Source organism: Pleurodeles waltl, chromosome 3_1 (assembly GCF_031143425.1).
Source record: "Pleurodeles waltl isolate 20211129_DDA chromosome 3_1, aPleWal1.hap1.20221129, whole genome shotgun sequence".
NCBI lineage: Eukaryota > Metazoa > Chordata > Amphibia > Caudata > Salamandridae > Pleurodeles > Pleurodeles waltl.
In genome coordinates, this window is record NC_090440.1 from 467968922 (window position 1) to 467990293 (window position 21372).

At 43.8% G+C, this 21372-nt stretch overlaps 1 protein-coding gene across 7 annotated transcripts in view; it reads right to left on the reverse strand.

Annotated features, from left to right (window-relative positions):
* Positions 1-21372, reverse strand: part of AKAP13 (A-kinase anchoring protein 13) — a 1053268-nt gene that overhangs the window by 547878 nt on the left and 484018 nt on the right. Inside the window, exon 1 of one of the 7 annotated variants that reach the window (XM_069222742.1) lies at positions 4974-5071. The exons of the other annotated variants lie outside the window; for them this stretch is intronic. Within the exon in view, the coding sequence (XP_069078843.1) occupies positions 4974-5054 (81 nt within the window). The 5' untranslated portion in view covers positions 5055-5071. Of the gene's footprint in view, positions 1-4973; positions 5072-21372 lie in introns of those variants that run through there. 7 annotated transcript variants of the gene reach the window in all.

The following is a 21372-nucleotide window of genomic DNA, read 5'->3' on the forward strand; positions in this document are numbered from 1 at the left end:
GTGATTTTATGATTGAAGTCTGCCTGTTCCTGAAAGCTGGGAAGATGGTGGTTGTAGCACTGCAAACCCTTTGTTGCAGCCATTTTCAGGGAAAAAAGCACAACCCTTCTTCTGCAGCCCTTTTTCCCCATTTATCTGAAAAAAACGAAATTTTCGCTGTATTTTGGCTAATTTCTTGGTCTCCTTCAGGGAAACTCGCAAAGTCTGGGTACCTCTAGAATCCCTAGGATGGTGGAAAAAAGGACGAAAATTTGGTGTGGGTAGCTTATGTGGACAAAAAGTTACGAGGGCCTAAGCGCGAACTGCCCCAAACAGCGAAAATAAGGCTTGGTACCCGAGTGGGAAAAGGCCTGGCAGCGAAGGGGTTAAATCCGAAATACAATGTGTGAATGACTAAAACCTCACAGCACTGGACCGAGAAAGATCGGAGCCATATTGGAAAGGAGCACACAATCTTATTTTGACTGAAATTGAAGCTGATCTTTAGCATCACTCGATATACATTTTGAACATAAAAACTTAACAAATGCTCTCTTCATACCAACTACATTTAGTCAGATGCAAATTAAATGCTAATGCCATGTGTGCACCATACATCTGTCATCACTCGATGATAATATCTACTTTGAAATCTCCACACATATGAATGAATCAAAAAGACTTATAACGATAGAGGATTTCTACATATAACATATCACAGTATGTCTACATAAAAATAGAAATTAAAATATAGTTCATCATCTGCCTCATGTCTACCTAATTAATGCCTATAATTTGGCAGCGTCAGTTAGACCTGATGTCGCTGTTTAAAATTTTTCCATCATCCTTACCTCATACCTGTTTAGCAATGTCGCAGTGCGTGGCACTCCTAAACCCCACTTCACGACAAACACCACTGACCATTTCAAGTCGTCGTCTGTGTAGTTCATTGTAGTAAAGTGATGAACTAATGGGGCACCCTGTGTGTGACATCTGATTCATGAGCGATGTTGCAAAATTCTGGTCTTAACAGGTTGAGTAGTTTGACCAATGTACCTTTAATCACATGGACATGTTATGTAATTAATTACATTATTCGTGTTGCAATTTGAAGAAAAAAAAAAAAGACTATTCATCATCATAATATTTGTTTGTATCTGACGTAAAGCAACATGCAGTACAATGTTGGTCTAGAAAGCAAATCATAACCTGCTCGGAAACATCATCAGATTCTAGCCACAGCTCCTCAGAAATATATGGCCCTAGCTTTCCCCATCCAAATAATTAGCCTTTCTTAGTGAGACAACAAATGAGACAGGGAGGGTGAAAGAGCACAAGGGAGTGGAGAGATTCGAACAAGGTAAATAATATGCAGATGGTAACAAGGTCGGAAGCCACACAGATGATAACAATTTATAATTTGTCAAAGGAACCATTATCTGAGTTAGAGATACATGTACTCAGTATAGGACTATCCTTTGTTCCTCTAAGGGTGCAAGACCCCATTGATACTAAAACTGAGGTCCTTGAATTTTGACGCACGGTCCGCCTCAAGGTGTATTTCGGCAATAAAGACTGGCAGAAAGAACATATTACAGGCCTATATAAAAAGTCTACATTTTCTCCACTCACTACAGAAATGCCCTCACAAGTTCTAGCATTCGAGAACGTAGTTTTAGAAGAAATAGAAAAAAGAGAAGATTGATTAACATTTGTACCCACAATAGAGATTTTGTTTTAAATAAATATAAAACTGAATGCAATGTTTAAGATTGCTGAGCTTGGTAATTTAAAATGTTCAGCAATTTATCTTGTCCTCTTTACGCAAATTAACTGTTGCGTCTCACAAACACATTTATTGGTGTTTGTTAGGGAACTGGTTGTTTAAGTCATTTTTCCTACTTCTCCATTTTGCTATTTTGTGGTCTTTGCCCCAGAGATGCAGTGATTACAGAAGCACTCCCTATATATTTTGCTGACTGAACCATTAGGGGAGGCAGATGTGATAATTTTACCAATTTAATGCACACACACACCACACCAATTAACTCACCTCCGCTCTTCACCTCGACCACCACATTCGCAAGAGGGTCATGAACATATAAGATGATCGTGGGGTGTCAGTGGGCCATGACAGCTCAGCGGTAGTGGCAGCACTCATAATGTCCCCATACATAATTATTAGATCATCTATCTCCCTGCAGTGTTATCATGCGGATATCCTTCATCTCCTTGCCACACTTCCTCAATCAACTTGGCTGTCCCTTTAATAATGTGGAAAAACGCTAGTGCCTTACACATCTAAATAAGGCTTAGGTTACTTACTTGTCTTTTACTTTCTGTAAGCTTGGCCAGGACAACTGTGTGACACTAAACACAATATTGCACCACTTGAACCTTCCAAGATTTCTAAGAGGACACAAAAGAATAGGGTCTGAATACGATGACGACAGGAAGCGTCCCGCTGCAGATTACGATCAGTGCGGTAACACTGCCACAAGACCACCACCACCTTTTCCTGGCAGGGACAGCGTCATGCATGAGTCAGCGGAAAGGCAGTACTGTAGTACTGAGCAACAACTTTTTTTGTATTTGTTTTACATGTCAGCTGTGTATTGTTTAAAATGTAGCTACTTGACAGTGACAGACCAAAAGAACTTACTGAATACTTTGTGTTTCTTTTGCTACACCATTCACCTCGTTCCCACGATCACTGACCCTGCCCCAATGCATCCATCATCACAGTTCCCATACTTTTTTTTAACTGCACTTTGACCGCTGCTTCTGGGTCCTTCTCATCGGCAAGCACAACCAGCTATCATGTCTCCACTACCTCCAAATCACCAGCCCAATGTTAAACTCCTAAATTGGCTGGAAGGCGAGGCCAGCTGCTCGGAAGAATTCTCGGTCCTGCAGCAGCGGAAGACTGGCGGTAAGACCACCAAAGTCGTAATAGGACCTCAAGTCCCTGCCTTTAGATTTAACACAACTAGTATGGCCAGACAAGGGTCCTGTGCTCAATGTGTTACACCAGGTCCCCAGAACAAGAAACACAGATCATTCAAGCCCGTAAGGTATGCCCTTCTGAATACCAAGTCTTGTTTGCTTACAACAGCTTCAGGTTTGCAAGAATGATATTACATCACAATATGGTCCACAAACACTTTGATGTGGACATTAACTGATGAAAACATACAGACAGCCACCTACCCTAGAGGTATTATTATTCCACAAACGTCTTATTTTGTTCTATTGCGAGTCCAGAAGTCTAGGAAACCAGTTTGATGTACTCCTTGCCTCAACAGGGGAGAATATATATTTTTAGCAGTTCACTAGGGTAACCTCCTGATGAACAGTAGGGTTGCTCAATATGCACTGAAGCACGCAACTTTCACCAATGAACGAAGAGGTATTTGAAAACTGAATTACAGAACATCTAAATATGCAATAGGAATGTTTCTGAGTAACAGATTCTCAGAGATGTTAGAAATGGGTGCTATTATGTACGTATACAAATAAACGTTACAAACAAATGTACTAACAAAAGTGTCCAGAAGTAATTTTGTAACAACTGAGCTAAAAGATACTCACAAAAGCAAGAGTTCTAGCTCAGTGGTTCCCAACCTGTTGTCTGGGGACCCCTGAAGGTCCATGAAGCCGCCTCAGGGGGTCCTCGACTGCTTAGAAAATGTAATAATTTTAACAGATGAGGTCCCCAGATGTCAGTAATGACTCAGTTGGGGGGGGGTGGGGGGGGGGGGGGGGGGGGAGGTATTCCCCGGATTCCAATAATGATTCAGTGGGGTCCCCGGTTTCGAGTATTGACAAAGTGAGGGTCCACAGAAATCAAAAGGTTGGGAACCACTGTTCTATGTTAATGAAGTGCACAGGGTAACAGCATGCAGGGAAATTATTTTGCTTTAAGAATTTACATTCACATGGGACTTAAAAAGGATGTGCATGCCATATGGACCAATGTATGTTTTTTTCCTATTACTTGTGATCACTGTGACCCAGGAATCAAGCTGCACCTCACTGATGAAACCCAAATAGGATGAAACCAAACGCTTGGTTGTCATTTGGAATAAGTCTGGCCTGGCAGTTTGACCTCAACTGTTACTACTGAAGCAGGACCCAGGATGATTTGCATATGACTGGTTCCCGTCTGAGATGGTAGGATGGGAAAAACACAACGGACAGAAATGTGGACCCAAGTAATAACTGCTGGCTGAGATTAATTCAAGCATTCCATCCGTCACATTTTTATTGATCAGCTTTATCAGTACTATTGTCTCTTTTACATTTCAATAGGTCTGATATTAATTTCATTAAGGAGAAACACAAGAATGTATTCTGATTCGTTTAAAAATGATTCCCTAGAGAAAATCCTCACTTGTGGGAAATCAGTTAAAAACATCTAGCAGACCAATAATGTCTACGTTTTCAGGTGCAGTTATATTACATGCACCACGTGTCTACAAAATAAAATGAAATGCAATATTGATTTGGGCATTATTGATCAAAAGTAGCAAAGAAAGAAAAATCTATTATTACACTGTATGTGGCATGAGAAAATAAATATTTTAGCATAAAAGTAGTTTTTTTTTCTATATGAATGTATTTCAAACCATTACTATAAATGGCAAGATGTGCCTTCTATTCCCCAAACTGCATTCCCTCAACGCTGCGTAATAAAAACGCTCTTGAAGTTTGCGTTGTATTTGTTGCACAAACCAACTGGTACGTGTTCCAGCATTATTGGTGTAGTATGAATGAGTGAGCTCAAAACTAGGTGAGACTGCAAACACAATCTCTCTTTTTAATTAAAAAAATAAATTAGGTGGGTGGTAACAGAAGCTAAGCGCTATCTCAAAATGCAACCTATATTTAGACTTTCTCCTGCACAAATGAAGCAAAAAAGCAATTCAGAAACTTCTAAGTAGAATAAATACAAATTATTAGTATGTAAACATATATTATCAAATACTAAGTACCTTCAACAACACCACATCTACCGCTCTGTCCACTTTGGAGATGTCGCAGAGACTGTACCGGCGCCTGTATCGTTCATACATCTTAGCACAGAAAAATCCCGTGGGTTTAAGGCAAACCAGCTGAGGCGTAGACTCCAAATCTCTCACATATGTGAGCTGAACTGTTCTCTGAATCACAGCAGTGTCTAGCTCCGGTTACAGGAAAGAGACGGAAAATCCCACAGCAGGAACTCCTCGGTAACTCCTCTCGGAATACAGTCGAATAAACAATATCCTTTTGGCGTATTTAAAAGAAATGGGGCTGAAGGGAAAAAGTTCCAATGCCACGCAGTTAAACTTCTTCAGTAACTCAAAGATGGAAAACAAGGACCCAGCCCAAAATTGGAGGGTCGTGTGAAAAACTGTAATGTTCTGGAAGGCAACAGGGAAAAAATGGCTTGGTCTAGATATAAATTCATGTTGTCATGCACAGAGAAAATAATTACAAGTAAGAATAATCCAATCGCTTAAAAACACCAGTGGTTGTGCCTTGTAGCAATCAAAATGTATCATAAGCAGAAAAAACCTTTTTTGTCTCCTCGCTATTCGACAAAGTGGGTCCTTCTCTTTTTAAGAACTTAATTCTCATAACGGCTGTAGCAGGAAAAAAGGGCACTCCCCTTTTCCAAACGTCATCATTTGTCTCTTCCATGCTGCAAGATTGGTTCTCTAATGCCTCGCGCTCCGACAACTATACTTGAAAATGCATTACACTACCCACTCGCGTACAAATGTGCTACCCAAGATCATGGCATTTCGACTTCTTGTTTTTGTAGGTACCGACCGTCTATACGAGCACGAGGATTTTGATGCAATAATTAAAAAAGGTACATAAAAAGGCAGCCAGTGTGAGTGATGTAAATACAATGAACTAAGCTCCCGCTCCCTAAAAGGAGCAAAGACCGTTATGATTCATAAGAGTAAACTGGGGCGATCTGCCAATGAATAGCTCCCTTCTATTTATAGAAGTAGTCAAGAACTGCATCGGTCAGTCAAACAAAATGTAAAAAACCCTATATCGTTTGATCACTCTTCATACATAACTCCGCTTCGACAACAGCCTCGTCCTCAATGATTTAATTCGAATTAGTTTGACCTGCAGATTACCAAAAGCCACATTGTTTCCTGTCGTTACTATGTCCGGTCCCTCCTTCTATTACTAGAATCACTTCCCTTTAATATCCCTTTGTAGAAGGGATTTCATTTAATTTCTTCTCAGTTTTTTGGAAGGTGAAATGGAAAAAAGTGTTTTCCTCTTCACAAAATAGCTCTCGGAGAGCAGTTTTTAACATAAAGAAAGCATTTAATAACGTGTTAGAAAACGTCTTTAACAGTAGACCCATCAAGAAAGTAGAAATTATGCTGGAATGTAAGGAGCTTGCATTAGACCAAAATATCCCAATTACCTATTGAAAATTAATGGATGCAACTACTGTCCTTACAGATTCAGAGACAGATTAGGCCCACAATGCATCGCTGTCCCTGTAGATGGAGGTGCACATTGGACCCAGAAGACACTTCTGTCCGCACAGATGCTAGGAAGGATGGGGCTCAAACAGGCTTCTGTCTCTGCAGATGCTGGGACAGACGTGGCACACCACACACTTCTGACCTACAGGTTCTTGGACAGATAGGGCCCACACCATACTTCTGTTGCCACACATGCTGGGAATGACTGTACCACAACCCACTTCTGTCCATTCATATTTATGGACAAGAGGTGCAAGGCCAGATTGGATCTACAACACACTTCTGTCCAGACAGATACTGGGAAAGATTGGGCCTACAAAGCACTCCTGTCACAGCAGATGTTGGGGAAGATTGGGCCTACAACACTGTCCCCGCAGATGCTGGCAGAGATTGTAGCCACTATGCACTTCTTTCTGTACAGATGTTGGGAAAGATCATACCCACAAAGCACTTTTATCTCTGCAGACGCAATAACAGATTGTGGTCATTAGGCTTTCCTGTGTCCACAAGAAAAGGTTGCTCATCTGTGGTAACAATCGTGCTGGCAGATACTCCATCCACCTTTAGATTCCTCACCTGTCGCTGGTCAATGGGAGCTTGACTCGGTCAACAATAGAAGTGACACCAGGCAACGTCACTGTGGCCATAAGGCACCCACCACAGTGCAACAACAGTTTTCTTCTGTTTTTTCCATGCCTTCGAGGTTAGAGGCAGAATGACATTGATGTAGGATTGCAGTACCATATATATATATATATATATATATATATATATATATATATATATATATATATATATATATATAGATGGTTGATGTAGGATTGCAGTACCATATATATATATATATATATATATATATATATATATATATATATATATGGATTGTGGGATCTTAACTTTGCCTATAAATCACCTAACAAACAGGTAAGCGGGTGGGTCAGTGAGGAACCTGCAAGTAGTGAAAGTATCCACCAGAAGGATTGTTACTGCAGGTAAGTAACTTTTTCTTCGGATGGAACTTCTACCTGCAGATTCCTTACATGCGGAAGAGATTTCATAGCAATGCCCTGCTCAAGAGGAAAATTGATGGATAGTTAGATGAGAAAATCTTGCAGAATGGACCTGGCAAAGTGTCGGTCCCTGCACACTTTTGAATCCACGCCGTATTGCTTTGCGAAGGTGTGCAAGGATGCCCACATCATCGACTTAGATTTTTGCAATTGAGACCCCTTTAGCAAGTACAGAAGTGGTCCAAGCCCTGGCGGAATCGACTCTGATTCCTTCAGGAGGCTCTTTCTTGGCAAAGGAATAATGAGATCTTGATGCAGAGGATGATCCAATGCGACAGTCATTTTTTGTACCACCTTACCTTTTTGGGCACAACAGTGCCCGACAAAGAGCTGGTTGTCTGATTGGAAATCCTTTATGCACTCCAGGTAGTAATTAACCGCCCATCTAGGATCCAAATGTTCTTCCTCTCATAGGATGAGGAGAAGGATAAAGGTTGAAAGGATGATGGATTGAAAGAGATGTTAGTGTGTCTTCACCCTTGGAAGAAAAGCAGCCCTGGTTCACAACACCAACTTACCTGGAAAGAAGTGAAGGAAGGGTGACAGCTAAGGGCTTGCAGCTCACTAACCCTTCTAGCAGAAGTGATAACAACCAAAAACATAGTTTTGAGGGTTAACAATCGTAGAGTGCAAATTTGAATGGGTTTAAACGGAGTCCTAAGGTGAAAATCAGATTCAAATTCCACTGCGAAATCACAAAGGGAGTTGGAACAAACACATTTGTCAAAGCTTTGAGGATGCGCTTAAAAGGTGACTTAAAAGGGGGCAACTGTCCCAAAAGACAGAGGAATGCAGACAAGGCAGCCAGATACTCCAACACAGTGCCAATAGTACAACCTCTATGAACAAGGGTGTTCTGGTGTATTATATTGCGTGGTTATGCAACCTCCCTGTGTAATAAACTAACAAACCATCTTGGGGCCAGTTAGGCTTGTTTGTAAAACCGCTTGCTCAACCCTGGGTGGATGTGGCTTCAAGGAGCAAGATTTAAACAAAGGAACAAGTCTAAAGCATTTAGAAGCACCAAACAACAGAACAAGAAAGTCACACAACATTAAAGAAACCCAACACCAATTTATAGAAACAGATTATATTTTTACGAATATAAAATGAGAAAATCCCGGAGGGTTCAGACGGTACAGATTTTTAAAGGAAATGTAAATCTTAAGCCTGTTAGTCCACAGTGCAGACAAACATTGGTAACCGTAAAGTTTGGAGACTTTTGAAAAGTCTGGAAGAGTTGCGTTTCGCTACTCCTGTCCAGACTACACGACCAACTACGAAAGGGAGAAGGTCAAGGAGTACAACAGGGAATATGTGGACAGTTACCCGGTCACCAAACCAGTCTCATGTGTAATTCCACACTTTACATTAAAACCACTATAGACATCAATAGAGTGATTATGATTTTAAGGATACAGGACAATTAAAATTGTTGTGGATGGTGTGCGGCTGATGGAGGTCTTATTGTGGTTATTCCTCGGTCCACAGTAAGGTGGAGCGGCTTTGGTCATAGAGGTTGGTGTACCATGAGGTCCTCTTTGGGTCAGCAGAAGTCCAGCAGAGCCTGGTCTGCCGATCTTTGGTTACAGCTGTGTCCATCAGTTTCCTTTGGTGAGGGCTATTTTCTGTCTTTGGCAACCAATTCACACTCTGGCAACTCTCCTGGGTCCAGCAGACATGGGTGCAACTTTTGAAGTCAGAATGGAGATCTTCTTGGTTGCATGTCAACTGTCAGTGCCGATTTTTTGCCGGTGGCTACTAGCTAGCCAGGACGGGCTACTTCAGCTTTAATGCCCCTGTTGCTGGGGTCGGGAGTAACTTTGTCACAAGCCAAGCACTACATTAACAGGCTTTTCTTCACTAGCCCAAGGAGCAGCAGGTGCAATCCAGCGGTTGGTGCAACCTTCCTTGCCAGGTCCAGGGATCAGCAGGGCAGTCCTTTGGTCCTTTCTCTAGTCCAGATGTGATTTGGGGTTCAGAGTGCAAGGGGTGTCATTTTTGCCCGGGGGGGTGATGAGGTCACTAGCCAAAGGGCTACTAGGATGTCCCCCATCTTGTAATGACTTCCAGCTATGTGTGGCATCTATCAATCCCAGAGTGCACTATTCTGTCCACTCTCAAGATGTACAAATCCTTCTCTTCATTATGAGGAGCTTGGTAACCCACCCTAGAGGTGTGGGTACCTGTGGGCTACACAGCCACAGAAAAAATGTGTCTACCTGAACAAAGAAGCAGCCGTACTTGAGTGTAATCACCATTTGCTTGTCCTTTGAAGCTCACCCTTTGGGCCAACACCCTGTGTAGCTTCCTACAAGGGAAAGGTAACACCTTCCTCTATGGCAGAACTGTATTGTTCCCAAGTCTGGGAGCTGTTCACACTTCTCGCCAGGAGGGCAAAAGGCTGTCCGGTGGCCAGCAAATGCAAAAAGCCCACTGGATAAACTAGGCAACAGTGTGTCAACATTCTAAAAGTTGCCTCACCTTAAAAGTGATATTCAATTTGACTTGGGTATCAAGTTGGGTTTAAGGCCACAATTAATTTGATACCTTGAAATATCCATTTTAGTAGCCCAATTCAGACGCTATCAGGTCTGAGATGTCAGCCTCTAACCTGATGCTAGCCTACAGGGCTACTAGCTTTTCCACAGTAAAGATAACAATTTGCATGTTTTACTGTTGAGGAATATTAAAATACATGCCCTGCTTAATACTATACTGTCCCCTGCCTTACAGCTTGGTAGGCCTTCCTTAGGGGAGACCTTTATATTTTGTTAAGGAAAGTGGGAGATATGCCATTGGTTTAAAAAGCAAAGCCGAACTAATAGTTCAAACTGCTCTTCCAGGCTGCAGTGGCAGTCTGGGAGCCTTGTTGTACTTTGCTCACGCTGGGTGGCACAATAAATGCTACAGCCCTGGGTGGAAATTAACGTACAGGCCCTCGGTACCCTTATAAATAAGTCATCCTTTGCCAACTGCAAGTAGCCAATTTAACATACATTTTGTAAGGGGCTACAACACCGGCACTGAGGTATGGTTAACAGGCCTTAATGCACTCAGAGTAGAAAAAAAAGCAGCATCAATCCACAACTTTTGAGGTGATCATGCGAATAGAGCCACTTACTTATATGGCCCCCCTCTATACGAAAGGTGATAAGCAACTAACCTTTATCCTGGTAGTTATCTTCTATTTGGAAGAACCCCAAAAGGCCATCGGCGTAGGCATGGCTAGTCCCAGGTCTGTGTTTCACTGTAAAGTCTTAAGATTGTAGAGAAATGGACCTCAATAAGCTGGGGTTCTTTCCTCTCATCTGCATCAACAAACTGAAAGGACTGAGGTCAGTTTGAAATCTGAAGTGAGTTCCATACAGGCAGGGTCTTAGCTTCCTCAGGAACCAAACCACAGGCACTCTAGTGGTGCTCTCTGGGAAGTCACCACCTACTAATAAAGGAATGTGGTTGATCTTGACCCAGGTCATTTAGTTTTCACAACACTTCCTCAATCCCACGTTCAGAATCGTCAAGCTTGGACAACAAAACCTTTGCTAAAATCAGGTGGATTTATGACAGGTGTTGAGCGCAAATCTTCTTTGAGGGTGACATTGGTCAGTGCTGATGACCTTTCTGGGCAGTTTCTTGGAGGTTAATTCTGTTGAAGGTTTCTCTATTGTAAAATAAATTTTGCCAATTTTTCTGTAATACCCAGTCATGCCAAGAAAGGCTTGGACTTGAATTTGTGTCGTTTATGAGATTCTCAGGCCAGAATTGTCTGATTTTGGGTTGGAGAGGTTTTACATGGTATCCACCAACTTGGTGGCCCTAGTACAAAACAGAAAACTGCTCTATCTGGCACTTACTTGCCTTTATTGTCAGCCCTGCCTGTAGTAGGGCTAAAAGCACTTCCTTGAGATGGATGAGGTGATTCTTCCAGGTGGAACTAAACACATATCATCCACATAGGCTGCACTAAACTGCTCATGAGAGTACTCTGCTCACCAACCTTTGGAAGCAAGCAGGGGCATTTTTCATTCCATAGAGCATCACTTTGAATTGAAAGTGGCCTTCAGAGTTAGAAAGCAGTCCTCTCACAGGCCCTTGGTGTGTGGCTATCTGCCAATACCATAAAGTCAGGTCAAAGGAGCTCAGATATTTTGCAGCCCCCAGCTTGCCAAAGGGCTCATTAGCTCTTGGGTATGGGGTGAGCATCCGTCTTGGTGACTGCATTTAAGCCTCTGTAGTCCACACAAAATCTCATTTCATGTTTCCTTCCTTTTGAGTGTGGCTTGGGTACTAACACCACTAGGCTGTCCCATGGAGTATTAAAGAACTCAATCACCTTCAACTTCAGCATCTTTGCGATTTCCTCTTTGGTGCTAGCTTTGACCTGGTCTGACATTCTGCAGATTTGGCTTTTGACAGGCAAGCTATACTGCTTTCCGCATCATGAGTACATCAAGCTGTCAGACCAGGGGACACTGAAAACGGACTAGCAAACTGATTGAGCAAATTGTAACTTTAGTAATCTTTGACACTGGGGGGCGGGGGTGGTCCTGAAACCACCAGAAATTTGACTTCCCCCTTCTTTTCCAACATAGGGAAAGGCCTTTTCCACTTGTCTAGGCAGTAACTATCATAAGGGGAATGGCTTCAGGATATCTGGTGGAATGGTCCACTACCACAAAGATAAATTTACTGAAGAGGCTGTCAGCTTTCATAGCCCCACAATGTCAATCCCCACCCTCTGGACAGGTGTCCCCACCACAGGGAGTGGTATATGGGTAGCCTTTGGCTTAACTCCTGTCTTGCCACTGGCTTGAAAGTGATACAGGAGTTACAAATCTCCTTTACCTTTTCTAACATCCGAGGCTGGAAGAAATGGTAGACCAGCATTTCTTTCTCAGGTCTTGGTCTGCCCCAGATGTCCAGCTAAGGGGATGTCATAGGCAAGGTTAAGGAGGAACTCTCTTTACTGTTGGAGAACCACCACATTCCTGGTTGCTCCTGGTTTGTAGTCACTTGCCTGGCTGTACAACATTACCTCCTACCAGTAACCATTTGGGTTTCAGAGGCGTCTCCTTCCTCCTGTTTGACAGCTAACTGTCTGAGGCCTTCAAAAAAGGGACATCTTCAGTTTCTGGGTGGCCCACCTACTCCTTGGAGCTCTGCCAGACCAGGCAAAACCCTCAGGGAAGCAGCCTCCTGTTCATGTACCAGTCCATTCCCCTTAGGGTTGGAATCCCTTCAGGGCACGTGGACTCTGGGAAGTGGCCTTACCAAACTTGCTGCCCTATCTTGCTGCAAATTCAAGGGGAAGAGACAACTCATTAGACTTTTCTTGAAGGCTCTGTGCCAAGAAAAGAATTGTGTTGATGCCACACCTTTTATTGTTGATTCAAGCAAGCTGAAAGGCTATTTTTTCACACCAATTTGGATCAGCTGCTTCAATGGGCCAAATGGCAACGGGGGTTAGAAAAAAATCATACTGGACAATCTTTCAAAAATTCTGTCTGCCACCTGAAGATGCTATTAGTATTAAACACTTGCCTACCACTGGCCATTAAAGTGATGAATTTGTTAGCCCAATAGAACATTAATGAATTCCCCAGGGGCAGCGCAGGCATGCAATTAGGTGCTAATAGGTTGTGGTGGGTTGCATTGCCAGAAAATGTCCCTGGCCATGGACCCTTAGTCAAAAGGCATGATTCCAGACTTTTAATGGCACTATGCCCTTTTACAAGGAGCGCATCCACATACAAAGTAGCTCTCTTAAGTGCCAGTGCCTACTATTGTAATGTGTGCTTTTTGAGACTAGAATTGTTTTTGATTTTGGCCATTCATTTTTTTTGTCTCAATTCTTCGTTAATGTTTTTTAGGTACAAAACTACAGTACAGCCATACTGTACAAATGCAATTTGATACAATAGTATGAAGGACATCTTGAAAAAACGGAAAAACAAGTAGGCACCAGGGGGCCATCCTTAGGGCCGGGACCCTATGTGCAGCACACATATAGACGATAGAAAGCACACATGCCATGATGCCATGAGATAGAACCACAGCTATGTCCTAGTGGCAATAGGGGCTAGAGGGACTGTAGAATGCTACAGTGGCCATTACGATGATGTTTGCTTAGTGGGAGCAAAATAGAGTCTCAGGCCTTGTTGCCATGAGTATGAGTCATCAGCAGTTGCAGAAGATGTTGTAGGTCAGAGCTGGGTTGCATTCAATCGCAATGTGGGTGGAAGAAGGGGCAGAGTAGGTAGGGAGGGAACGAGCCCCACAATTGGGGGACATGGAAGAGCGAGGATGAGGGTGCCTGCAGAGGTTTGAGACTCAAGCACCAGGATAGCATTGGGGTGTGGTGTATAGCAAATATGTCATCTGTGGTAGCCAAAGGCCTTCAGCAACTACCAGTGGTGGGCATTCATGTGTCCTCAAGCAACACTGTATTCCGCTTTTGTTGCCTTGGTTTGTCTGTCTGGAGCCATCGGTGCCATGAGGCATGCAGCAAAACAAGTCAAGGTTGGTCAGGATCTAGGAAAGGGGCTTGGATGGTGGAGAAAAGTTCCATGCAATCTTGGAGCCGGTATATGATCCACTCTTCAGATGCTACTTTATACATTTATGACATGCATTTGTCCAATGCCGCAGGATGCATAGCTTAGAGGTGGTCAGCGCTGTGGCAAGAAATCCGTGTGCATGGCCAGAGAGGTTAGGAATGCCAGCTGAATCATGCAACATAACCAGCACAAGTGAAGCAGTGTGTAGTAGGCCAATAGAGCAGCTGAGAATGGATCGGACTCGAGACCAGAACTGGAGCACCCCCAGAGATTCATATAGGATGTGTGTAATATCACAGTCCGGTGTGTTGCACTGTCAACATCGGCAGTGGTGTAGGAGGCCCAAGATGGTTAGTTTCTGTTGTGTCCAGTACCTTTTTTGGTCTGTCTTAAATAGAAAGACCTTAATCCTAGGTCAGCGAGTCTCCCTTTTCAGTTCTTCTACTATTTCCACCCAGTCTTGCTCTTCATACATGATTCGGAGTGGACCTTGCCATATACAGCGTAGGAGGGCCAGGGCGGGGTGCGAGTAAAGATGTTGGACTATAGGATTGTAGAAACCAGACTTAACCCCCTGGCTGGAGCCCCATAGCTCAAAGTAATGTGTGATGGGGACTCTGGGAGATGCCACGGATTGGGCCCAAGTATGCTATGTAAGCAATGGCTGAGCTGCCAGTATCTTCAGCTTTGGGATGGAGGGAGGTGAAATTCCTATAGTAGCGTTTCAAATCATATATCACCAACTGCCATCTGGTCACTCAGAGTGGTGATCCCAGATCCCCGCCATGTGTTCCTTAGCACTGGTTTACCATCCACCTAAATGACCAAATTGTTCCAGAGAGGGACCCTTCAGGTGCAATTCCGAATGACACGTCAACGGTTTGTGGGTTTGATTCCCCACCATGGTCTGTATGCGAGAGAACTGCTGGGTGATGTTGAGGGAGTATACGAGGTCTAGGGTAGGGCCAGACTGAATTATGTCATGTTGCAATTGCAACCAAAGGGATGGCTCAGTCAACCCTGGCTTCACGGAGGGCAACTGGGCAAGGTGCAGAACCATGTAATAGTGTTCAGTACAAGCTAGGACCAGGCCACTACTCTGTAGATGGGTGATCAGATTAGAGGCTTTCAAACAGGGCCATACTGCGCCCCATACAAAGGAGCACATATCTCTGCCAATGGAACAGCGGGTAGTGGGCCACACTGTGATGGGTAGCATGCCCAGGACATGTGGAAACAGGGAGCCACCACCAATTTTACCGCCTGGAAACGTCCCCACGTGGATATGTTACGCTAGGACCATTTGGCATAGTCCATAATGTTTTGCTAAAAACCATGACAGAACAAAACATGCACTTACAAACCAAATCACTGTATTACCATATTTATGTGAAGTGTTACATTTCCCAAAATATATCCAAGCATGCACACTTGCTATGGCTGATCCCAAAGCTGCTGCACAGTCCATCAAATGTAGCTCCAGGCAGTAATCCAGCAAACAACTCAGTCACCCAAATAAACTGCATGTGCAATTCTTCCTCCTTTATATGATCAATGGTTATAGGTCATTGAGAACTCTGTATTCTGTATATAGATTACAGCAACACAACGGGATAGAGAAGTTAGAAGCTGGCAATATCCACTTTGAGGCACCGATACAACATTGTCCAAGACATTTTAAAAGATGATTATGGCTCCTGAAACATTAGAATGTCTCAGCCAGATCGTTGAATGACACAGAACAAAGGTCCCCCTGGTAAGCTTACTCTTTAGTTCCTCTGGATCTGAGAATTCTGCACCACTTGACGTGACAAGATTCCCCCATGTCACTTTGTAGAAGGGTCTTGTAAGCAGGACACCGATGTTGGTTCTCTGCATTAGGGATGAGGGATTTGCAGATTGTTTAGTCAAATCCTAGGTCAAGAGACAAACTTATTGCCCAAGCAAATGGAAACATGTGCATGGGGCTGTGGATCTGATTTCTGAATTTCAGACATTGCTGAGTGCCACATTAGAGACTATGGCTACTGTGAGTCACGTTGGATACATATTTTAGGGATTTTATCAAATGGGTATTTTTGGATGCAAGTGTGTGCCTCCTGTTTCTGGGAAGTGCAGTCGTGAACATGAAAATAGCCAAATTTCACCTATTATACAGAACATTCATTACTGCTTGGTGGCAGACACTTTTGATTTCTGACATGCTTATAGACATCTAATAATTAGAGAAAGCCTAGCCAGCTGGGCAGTGAAGCAGCATGCCTTTAATTAAAATTGCATTATCACAGTAGGCCCAGAAATCCAGATGGTCATACGTTGATGCAAGACGACCTGTAAAAGCCAGATATAGCACAAAAGTAGCGAAATTATGACAAATGAGTGAAATATCAATTGAAGTAGTAATCTGATTTGGTAAGCCAAAAGTAAGATCTGCTAGATATTTAAGAACAGACTTAACCTCCGACGCTGAAAAAGGGCAATTATGAGTTGAGGTTGAAACCCAAGCCCCTTTGTTTCCCAGAAATACCCATTAAGTAAGGCAATTTCGAGTTGCCCGTGCCCTAGTTAGGCCATTACTCAGACATTAGCCAGACTAGCATCCCATACAACCTAAAGGGAGCCAACATGCTGGTTTGTTTACTGCCCTGAGGAACGAAGGCTGACAAGGTCTTTAAAAAGGCACACACTTCTTTGCAAACCTAATTCTTTATGTTAAACACAAGAGTAGCTTGATAATTTGGTTTTATGCAAGGTTGTCTCCTCTGCCATACTAAAATATCCTACCAGAAATGTTCACTTTCGTTTCCTGTTCGCAACAACATTTAAGGGTGAAAAACATGAACAGGCTAAGTATTGAGAAGCAATGTAGTGCCAACAGTGATGATCCTGCTGGTTTATTTAGGGCACCTGCATAGACAGATTTGTTCGAAGACTATTTTTAAAAAAAATCCGATCTGGCTGTTTTGTGAACACTGAGGTCTTGAAAGAAATGCCTAGTCTATTTGTAGGCTCATCCTCAATATACTCTCCTCCCAGTGACTATCCTCTCAGCCCAAACAAAAGTCCTTTGATCAAGATAATAAGAGCCACATCCTGAGCCAATTCCCATCTCATTATCTGCCTATCAGAATGAAGGGTCCTGCCACAGTGGATCGACCCATCGCGGTACCATAGCATCCACCTATATCTTTACTTCTATATTTATTTTGGGGACTTGTAACCTAGTAGTCTCATAATGCCTTACAGTGTTTGAGTGATTTGGGGTGCAGAGCTTTACTGGGAAACAGAAGCAGCCAGCAGTGTTTAGTGCAACCTTTGGTAACTGTAACTATGAACATGTACTCGCAAGCTATGTTTATAGGCGGCTGTAAAAGACACAGGCCCTCATTACGGCCCTGGCGGTTGGCGGAGAAGTGCAACAGGCTGGCGGTAAAATAATTGGAATCATGACCATGGCGGTTACCGCCATGGTCATCTGCTTATTCTCCGAACCGACCGCCTGGGCGGAGACGACAGCTCGGCTAGAGACTTGGGTCTCCAGCCCGGCGGCCGTCACAATACCGCCGGCGGTATCATGACCCGGCTGACCGCCATGGATTTCATGGGATTGGGCACCGCCATGATATCCATGGCGGTGAGCACTATCAGTGCCAGGAAATCCCTTCCCTGGTACTGATAGGGGTCTCCCCCACCCCGAGTCCTTCCCCGACACCCCCCTGCCACCACCCAAAGGTGGCAGGACCCTCCTTCCCCAACCCCTACCCCCGACATCACTACACAGACACACACCCGACACGCATGCAGACACCACCAACACACATACCCGCACACACAAACAAACATGACAACAGACACACACAGTCATACACGCACACCCACATTCAGACATACATGCACACATCTGACATACATACAGGCAGACACGTACACATTTCCAAACACACTACACCCCTGCATGCATACACGCACTCACACACACCCTCTTCATACTCACACGCACACCCCCATGCATGCACACAACACACAATGCCCCCCCCAACCCACTCCCTAACGTACGACCTGGTCCGTTGATCCTCCGGGAGGGGACGGGATCCATGGGGGCTGCTCCGCCGCCAGCACCCCGACAACAGAACACCGCCACGACGAATCACGTAACGTGATTCAGTGGGCAGTGGAGGTGCAACCTCCACTTCCCCGCCGACTGCCAGTATGGCTGCTGGTGGGGGCTGCCAGCAGTCATAATTCGCCGAGCGGAAAACCACCACCACTGGCAGTCTTCAGCACGGCGGTCCCTCGGCAGTCTTGTGAAAAGACCGCGGAGGTTGAAATGACCCCCACGGTCTGCTCACAGCACATTCAGCAGTAAGGAGACGTGCACATGGTTCGTGGGCTACTTGTTGCAGACCGGAGTATTATTCTACTTGTGATAATGTATTATAGGCATTGCGTTCTAGTCTTATTTTGGTAAGGTAGCTATTTCTTGTCTGAGGTGTAAAGGCACGATTCTGGTTTGTCTCCCAACGTATGTAGATCGTGTGTGCATGTGAAGTTTGTTTTTCGAGTGCTGTTGGGTACTTTGATAGCCTACTAAATTCAATCTTTAAACATAAAAAATCAGCAATGTTTTCTTCACTCAACAGAAGCTCTTCAGTTACTTACTCTTATTGTTAATATAATTCAGAAGAGAAAAGTGAAACTTTGAAACAACTCCTACAGTACTTTCCATTCGTCCCTACATAAAAAAGCCACAAAAGTTTTTGTCAGGACACACATAATACAGTACAATTGAGAATTTAGAAAAGTGTAAAGTAAAAGAGGTATAAAATGCAATGCCAAACAAAATGAGGAACTGAAAGGAAACTACTTAACTCCTGGTTTCTTTTCAGAAATAATACGTTCTCCAAATAATCCATAAATAGGGTGTGTGCTTTTTCCAAGCAATCACAGCATTTATTTAATATATCTAAGTGATTTTTAACCCAGATACCCAAGGATTAAGCACAAAGGGTGAGGACACAACGGCACGACCTTGTATAATAACGTTTGTATAAAGTGTGGTTAGTTGGATACTGTTCAGACTGGACCAAAAGGTAACTGTAGTGACCAAACACTATATAGGACACAACTGAGTTTATTACAGAGAAAATAAACCCATGTGCCAACCGTCATGAGACGAGTGGGCAGTGAAACATTCAAACAAAACCCCACAACATTCCAGAAAACCGAACCCAAGGCATCATAATAACATGATGCAGAGAGAGCTAAAATAAATAAAAAAATAAGCAGTGGCAAATCCAATAAATATGGGATTACTGCACCAACAAATCTAAACACAGGTGTTTGCAACTGCAGTTTGCATGCTTTGTAAGCAAAATGCTGTTTATCACATTAAAGCCTGTCCTACTGACATTGCCATTGTTAGGAAAAAGTAGCATAAATATAGCTTTCTGTGCAGAATGCCCAATGGAAAAAAAGGACTGACTGTGACAAACAGCACAGCTGAGATTATTTTTCAGATGTAGAAATTAATGGTAAATCATTTGTATACTTACATGTGTTTACAAACACAAAGTACCCAGTGCCTTAGGGCAAAGAGTTCGCGCCCCTCCTTAGAGAGGAAAGTTACTGCTACTTGGGACATCAACCCCAAGATGGCCACCTTTTTAGCCACATTCATGAATGACCCTAAGAAAGGGGTAGACCAGTCTTGGTGCTTATGTCAAGACAAGCTCCTGGACACCATAGGCCCATGACGAAGATTTTCGACATGGAGGAGGGTAAAACCTCATGGTCACTCATTCCCCCAGATGCATTTCAAGGTGGGCCCAGCGTGCAATAATCTTTATGGGTAACGCAAATTGCACACTGTCCAAGGAGCATCCCCGTTCCTTGATTAAGCTCGATCCCAAGTTAGGCTATTTAGTCTTTTTAGATGCGGGCACTGAGGAATTAGGCAAGTTCACGGCATCCTTCACCTCCCTGGCTAAGGCCAAATCCAATATTATGCAGGTGTTTACCCCAAGGGTTTTCCAGAGGGCCACTTGCGGCAGGGACCGCACGGCCGGCAGTTTCTCCTCTACTCCTGCCCCCCGGGCCCAAGGCTCCGGGTTCAGACAGTAGTAAAATAATCCATGCTTCACAAACTTCTACCCAGCGAGAGGTGAACGGTTCCGTGGACGCAGCCTCAAGAACCAAGCCATAAACACCTACGGCAATGATGAGTCTAATCCATTCTGCTCACCTAAAAGAAGAGGGCTGCCTGGCCCACTTTCTCCCAGCCTAGTTTTCTATCACCTCAGATGCTTGGCTATTGCAAACAGTGAAGTGGTTCCAAATAGAGTTTTATGGGGTCCCCACACAAGCTTCCTGGCCCTGCCCCATTTGCTTTTACCAGCAGGCCGCTGAACTTAAAGACTGGGAAGTCGCCACTCTTTTTCACAAAAGAGCCATTTGCAGTTTAGTTATTCATCCCAATGGCTTCCTCAGCAAACTCTTTTTGCAAGACAAGACTGACGGCGGTCAGAGACCATTAATCAGTCTCATGGAGTTCAATGAGTGGTTGGTTTACCGCCACTACAAGGTGGGGGGGGCATCCACCTACTCAAGGATATTTTACTCCCATTGGGCTGGATGGTGCGCCAAGGTCTGAGGGACGCCTACATGATGGTCCCCATTTTTCCTCCTTGTTAGACTTTTCATGATTGGCGTGGTCTCCCATAACTTTTTGCCTCTGTTCCCCAGGTTGTTGATGTCTGCTGGACTCTGATTTTACTGTTTCTGTTACTCTGGGCACTTTACCACTGCTAACCAGTGCTAAAGTGCAAGTGCTCCTTTACAAAATGTGTATGTAATTGGCTTATCCAAGATTGGCATATTTGATTTACTAGTAAGTCCATAGTAAAGTGCACTGGAGATGCCAGGGCCTGTAAATCAAATGCTACTAATGGTCCTGCAGCACTGGTTGTGTCACCCACATAAGTAGCTCTGTAATCATGTCTCAGACCTGCCACTGCAGTGTCTGTGTGTGCAGTATTAACTGTAAATTCGACTTGGCAAGTGTACCCACTTGCCAGGCCTAAACCTTCCCTTTCCTACATGTCAGACACCTCTAAGGTAGGCCCTAGGCAGCCCCAAGGGCAGGGTGCAGTGTATGGTTAAGGTAGGACATATAGTAAGGAGTTTTATATGTCCTGACAGTGAAATATTGCTAAATTCGTTTTTCACTATTCCAAGGCCTTTCCCTCTCATAGGTTTACATGG